This window comes from Solea senegalensis, linkage group LG14 (assembly GCF_019176455.1).
Source record: "Solea senegalensis isolate Sse05_10M linkage group LG14, IFAPA_SoseM_1, whole genome shotgun sequence".
Lineage (NCBI taxonomy): Eukaryota > Metazoa > Chordata > Actinopteri > Pleuronectiformes > Soleidae > Solea > Solea senegalensis.
This window is the reverse complement of record NC_058034.1, coordinates 2,804,132-2,810,817: the sequence shown is the minus strand read 5'-3', so window position 1 is coordinate 2,810,817 and position 6,686 is coordinate 2,804,132. Positions and strand designations below refer to the sequence as shown.

At 41.1% G+C, this 6,686-nt stretch overlaps 1 protein-coding gene across 7 annotated transcripts in view; it reads right to left on the bottom strand.

Annotated features, from left to right (window-relative positions):
- Positions 1 to 519: 519 nt before the first annotated feature.
- Positions 520 to 6,686, bottom strand: part of tp63 (tumor protein p63) — a 54,036-nt gene continuing 47,869 nt past the window's right edge. For 6 of the 7 annotated variants that reach the window (XM_044043716.1, XM_044043717.1, XM_044043714.1 and 3 more), the window contains 4 exons: positions 4,540 to 4,685; positions 4,039 to 4,186; positions 2,141 to 2,234; positions 520 to 2,042 (listed from right to left, as the gene is read on the bottom strand). In XM_044043716.1, the coding sequence (XP_043899651.1) occupies positions 1,746 to 2,042; positions 2,141 to 2,234; positions 4,039 to 4,186; positions 4,540 to 4,685 (685 nt within the window). In that variant the 3' untranslated portion in view covers positions 520 to 1,745. The remainder of the gene's footprint in view (positions 2,043 to 2,140; positions 2,235 to 4,038; positions 4,187 to 4,539; positions 4,686 to 6,686) is intronic. The other variant, XM_044043720.1, reaches the window with a different exon arrangement.

Genomic DNA, 6,686 nt, shown 5'->3' with positions numbered 1-6,686 from the left:
AACTGTCATAGTTTAGTTTGTTGTACAAAATCTGACAAAAAAGTCATAGTATCGTATGTCGTCCAATATCTGACAAAAAAGTCATAGTTTAGTATGTCGTCCAAAATGAGACAACATGAACACTTTTCTACCTTGTATAGAATAATACAAGCTGCTACGTTTACTCCAGACATAATTATTTAACCCTTCAGTCACTACACCTGTGTAACTTGCATGTTTTTGTTGCCCTTGTTCTATGCCTTTACATAGAAATGGAAAGACACACACATCACCTGTATGTGCACAATAAAGCTCATTTAAACTTATATTTCACTCTGCATTGTGATTTTGGCAGATGTATCGATTGCTCTAATTTGAGCTTAAAGATGTAAATGTAAATGTAATGTAAAGAGCTTCATTTTAGAATTGTTGCCTAAAACACAGAAGTTCGTGTCACAGTGTCAGCGATTTGTGCACGTTTCAGTGGTGGTCAATATTTCATAGAAAACACACTCACAACAAACGCGACACAAAGAAGCGTTCACATGCAATACAGCAAGTTTGGATATTTATTTTAGATTTATATCAAAATACCCTTGATATATTGCAACATATTTACAATACATTGTACAAAAATATGAAAATGTAATGGTCTCTGCTTTGGAACCAATGCAGACTACTTAAACAATGTTGAAAATGGGCTGCCGGCAAATGCAAAATACTCACAGTACATACTGTATGAAGTTAAACTCTGAATGAACACATTGTTGTCGCTGGTAAAGAAACCAGGTAATATTCACATCGGCACATGCTTTGTTCCATGATGAAAATCATGTCTTTTCTTTCGGGAGACTTTCATAAAAGAACTATACAAATTTACATTTCTATCAGGTTTTGGCCAGTTATAAAATGAAATAAACCTTAACCAAAACATGACTCAAAAAAAATAAAAAATAAAAAAAATAAAATACTTGTGCTCGGCATCCACTGCAAGAGCAGAGAAGTCTGTTCCTCAAATCACAACCACGTTTGCACAGAAGTTTAAACAAGAACAAAGGAAACATCAGTCATTGTATCATCGTACTGTAAAACACTGGGTCAAGAGCATTAGGCCTATATATGGCTACATTTAATGAACGACCATCTGTCATTTAAACACACATACTTCACAACCAGACACAACAAAGTGATGCATTGGTCTCACAACAGACGTATAAAAGCACAAAAAAAAATACAAATATAGAAGCTACAGCAGAAAACAAATTGCCCCTGACATAATACTTCTGACAGAAAATGTTTTGAAATGTATACAATCAGTGTTGACTTCTGCCACAGATGAAAACCAGTGTACTTTGACTAAACATGTACAACGCATAAGTATTACAAACTAAAATACACTTTTGCTATGGCCCATAGCAGACATATAATAAGCCCTAACAAGCCCTTTAATGCGAGTTTTGTTAACATGGGAATGAATCATGAAAACGTAACAAAACTTTGAAATCCTCCGCATTTCTTAAGTGCTCTCAAGAAATTCGAACATAATAAAATGCACCTTTTTGCTCGACACCGTTCATTTCTGCGATAATGAGAACCACAACAACAACAATGAAAATAAGTGCATCTCTATGTGAATATGTTTTTTTTTTTTTTTTGTTCTCAGCAGGTTATTTGCACTAATACACCAGGGGTTTTCAAATGAAATGTTCCAAGAGCAGGGTATGAAATGAGGGGGGGGAAAAAAAAGGGCAAACGGCGAGGTCGTCTCACTCCCCCTCCTCCTTGATGCGCTGCTGTTTGTTGCGGCGAGAATCCAGGTCGAAGGAAAAGTCAGACCACTCGTCGCGCGGCGGGAAGGAGATGGTCTGGCGCAGGGTGAAGCGCACGGCGTCAATGACGCGCTCGCCGCGGGCCTCGGAGGAGCCCACACTGACAGTGGAGGCCCCGCTGGTGGTGCGCACTATGTGGGGAGGTGGGGAAAAATCCATGGCCTGACGATGCTCCATGATGCCCTTCCAGATGATGTGCTGGAACTCAGCGGGGATCTTCAGCCTGGACAAGTCCTAATGGTCATTACACAGGGGAGCGTTAGTATTCGCAGGAGGAGCCACTCTTCTCTCTAACCCATCAATTGACTGGTGTTGGATAGGCAAGGGCTCACCTCCATGTTATAGTTCTCAATCTGGTAGATGTTGGTTAGGCCCTGTGCTGTGAAGTAGTCCAAGCAGCCTGCGCAGCCCAGCCGTATAAGGAAGCTGCAGGAGGAACAGAAGAGCAACCATCACACGTGTGTCCACGTTTTTTAAACTGTACTAACGTTATAACACGTGCTCATACATGTGTCTGACTGAACACACGTTTGACCAAATGTTCAGACAAAACTCTTGAGTATTTTTAGCACAATACAGAGCCTTTGTTATTATTTTATAATATTTTATTGACCTCAAAATACTTTGAAAACAATCAACACTTAAAGGTCCAGTGTGTAACATTATCACCATATGTATATATGTATATATATATATATATACACTTCACATGAGGAAGTGTATAATCACTTTGAATAGCCTTAGAATAAGACTTTTATTATGTGCTTTTCCAGAGGCTGACATGTTTCTACAGAAGCCCGAGCCGTTGAGCGTTTCAGGTTTTGAAGCCAGAGTTTATTACACAAATGATGAAAAGCTGTTAACTGTTGTTGTCTTACAACGTAAACCGGACGCATGAACCAGCGAAGAAGAGGGAGGAAATGGCAGAGTGTGAGATGTGAAAGTGTGTTTACATCCTTTCTGGTATGTGAAGGCCACCGTAGTTCCCTGACATGTGGTAAAGTGAGGGGCGGGTCATCTAATTATTACACACTGGACGTTTAATAAATGTAATGTAATATAAATTGAGAATAAAAGAAAGCCAACATTGTATCACATGCTCTTTGTTTTTATTAGATCATAAAAAACCTATTTCAACATTTTCCTTTTGTTTTATTTCATAATGGCATTTTTTTTTCCCCCAGATGATACTTTTTAATTTTATACATTTTATTAACATAATGTAGCTCCATTTGGCTGCAGCAACCAAAGCCCAACCAGCAACCAACCAACCTGAAGTCCATATTCATGTCATAGACATCGAGTCAGGTGGAATGTGCCTTGTTAGGCTAAATAACACGAAGGTTTTGTTGATCGGTTTGTTTTATTAGCATCAGCAGCAGCAGCCTCTGGTTGGTTGACTCAATTACTTTGGTGTTTTACCTCAAGCTAACAGGAGCTAACTGGTTACATTTGTTTGAAGGGTTGAAGGACGGTGACTGGCGACAACATCGCTGTCAGGAAAAATGCCATTATTAAATGAAAACAAACTCAATTTAAATGATAGTTCAGGTTTTTCAAGTGTGGTTGTATGAAGAAAACACGGCTGCCAGCAGGGACAAAAGGAAAACAATAGACTTTGGTCACTTATCTTAATGGCTCGCCTAATAAAATCTACACCTTAAGTCTAGAATAATAGTATCATAACATTATGTCTGGAAACAGAAGTTGTTAAACCGCTCACTCTCCCACACCAAAGTCCATAGAGAAAATCAGTGTTTTAAGCTCGTGGAGACACAGGAGCTGCTGGTCTACTGCTGCCTCGTGTGGTCAGTTTGTGTCACTGAGGTAAATCTAAACGATTACCTCATGAACACTGAAGTCACAGAATAACACATTAGAAGTTACTGATGGCGGCAGCAGTGGATTGACAACTCCTTTGTGCTGTGATGTAAAATCGCTGATTTTCTATGTGGACTTTGGTGCAAGAGAGTGAATGTATGGTAGGAAGGTGAGTTTTTGTGTTAATTGGCTAAAATGTGTTAGTCTTGTTTTGTTCCTGCTGGCAGCCATGTTTTCATCGAGAGCGAGTGTCTCCACGGAAATCACGGCAAAGTCGCTGTTGACGATGTGTAAAACCACACTTATAAAAAAAAAAACCACCCCTGAACTATCACTTTAAATCTGTCGATTTTCAAAACAAACAAAAGCGTTCCATGTTTTTGTTTTCCACTGTGGTTTGATGAGGTACCTGGAGATGCTGCTGTCCATGGGGTATGGAGGAGGGGGGGTACAGTGGGAGGAAGGCACCAGGGGAAGCTGTTGCTGCAGTGCATGTGTGGGGCTCAGTGAACTCATGTCAGCGTTCATGTGGACGGGAGTGCCCATCATGGGAGTCACTGCAGAGACAAAAGGAGCTGCTGTGAGCTTTCTGTTTACCGATCTGGGGTTTGTAGATTATTATAGCGCATCGACTGAAACACATCGACATTTATACCGTCGACGAGACAGATAATGCATCGTCTCACATTCTTTATGAGGGGGGAAACTCTCTGGTGCGGTGTGTGTGTGTGTGTGTGTGTGCGAGTGTATGTGTGTCTGGAAGGGTGGGGTAAATTCAGGTCTCTGTCTGCCTGCCTGGACAAGCTGTCCCTATACATATATATGTACAATAAGCCCAGGAGGGACTGCAGGGTTTAAGGCGGTGTAAACCCTGAGATAAACAGGAAGAGAAACAAAGGACCACACTTACTGTCAGTCAGGCCTCCAGACATACTGGACGGGGTGAGTGTGTTACGCTGCTGGGGGTTGATGAGCTGACTGACGGAGGGCAGCTTGTTGACTTTTCCATGAGTGGGGGAACTGGAGCCGTAGGAAGGCTGAGACTGCATTGAGTTCCTGGGGCAAGAGAGAGGAGGTTACAGGCTGTTAACTACCGCTGTCCTGGATTACATGGAAACAACAGTGACTGACTTAAACTGACAGCAGTTCTTATAATATAGAAAAAAATCACTAAATATCAGTTCCAGGAGGAGTGGAGAGTACGTGAGCAGAGACAGAAAAGGAGAGTTCAAGCAAGAAAGAGAAATTTATTATATTTTGCAACAGCCACAAAAATATTCTGTGTCAAACAGAATGGTCAGAGTCACATGACGAAATATACTCTGTACATAAAAAGTAAACACCTGCGGTTTCTGTTCAAATGCATTTAATTACTGTCCTGCAGTGGTTTTATAAAACATGACCTGCATTAGCTTAAAGTTTTCTCAATAATAAAAATCTCTTCCCCCCCCAAAAAAAGAGATTCAGTGAGTCCAGCTCTCAAGAAAACATGTACAGTTGAAACAAGCTTATAGAAACATACTTAAACTAACATGTAACGTTAGTTCCTGTTGAATATCAGCCAGAATAAAAAAAAGGCCACAAACAGAAACAGGTAAAAAAAACAACAACTTAAAAATATAATTTTTGTGGACAAAAATAATGCATGCAAAAATGATAATCTATGAATTATGAAAGTCCATAGAGTCCTTAGAGCTACGATAAACAAGAATAACTACACTGACGCCGCCTATAGTCAGCGAGATCAAACAGTAGCAGCCACAGATCTTAGAAACAGAAAGATTCTGTGTCACGTCCTCAGTGCAGAATCCCAGGAAGGGCAGAAAAGTTAGGAGATGAGAAAAATCAAAGTTGATGAAAAGGAGACACAGAGAGGAGGTCCATGTATCAGGAAGGAGGAGGAGGAGGAGGAGGAATGTGGGGCAGAGTTTCAGGAGGAGCTGCAGCGCCGCTTCTGCTCTCCTGCAGGCTCCAGGAGGTGGCTACCAAGACGGGTTTTTATCAGACTGCAGGGGAGGAACCAGAGAAGAAGAGAGAGAGAGAGAGAGAAAAGAAATGAGGGCGTGTGGATGGAGGAGAAGGAGGGAGGAGTGAAAAACCTCAGAGGAGGAGAAAAGTAGCTTCATAAAAGTGTGACTGAAAAATGAACTGTGAGCTGGATTTTGGTTCACTTGTGTTCTGCAGTGACACCAGTGTCCAGTAGATGGCACTATGCAGACACAGATCACAGCTCTTCACTACTGGAATGTGCTCTGGGATTATTTAGCATTTGCACGGCAAAGAGAAAGAACAGGCCTGAAACACTCACTGTTGACAGAACCTTTTTATTTCAAACTCTGTCATTGAAACAACGTTTGAATCACAGAAGAAAGAAACATGTTGATCTGTGCTGACCTTTTAAAGTCAATTCAAACAGGGAACATGCTCACAAATCTAAACATCTATCGACTATTTTATATTTCCTACCAATATTTTAGCATCCGTTGCTAAAGTAACAAGTAGCCACGAAGTGTTTGTGTGAAGAGTCTGCCAGTCTCTTAATGGGAAAGTATAACATAAGCAGTAATTATCATCACAAACTATCGTTTACACCAATCACACTCGTTTTAGCTTATAGTGAAATGGGCGTGGATAAGGAAAAGTGTGTGTACTGTGCGTTTGTGTGAACATGTGTGTGTCGGAGACAGTTTTAATTATGCTGAAGTGTATCGGAATAGATGAGGCTGAGGCACGGATTTTGTCAGGTGCTGTTGTGCAAACCTGGCACGTCACCCAAAGGCGTTACCGCAAATCTTTGGAAGCTTCTCCTTAACAAAGCATAGCCAGGTACATTTGTCACGATTCATCAGCTTTGGCTCATGTCCCATGAGAGACGAGAAAGAAGGAGAGAAAGAGAAGGAAAAAAAACTGCTCTGCTTGATGCAAGGCTCACCCTTCAAACCTCCTCGCACTGAGCAAACTCTAGGTAAACTCCCTGCTGCCAAGAAACACTGAACAACATCCATTTTAGGGGCGATTAATACCAGCCTGTATTTGATAGCTGTGACGCGTCAGTGG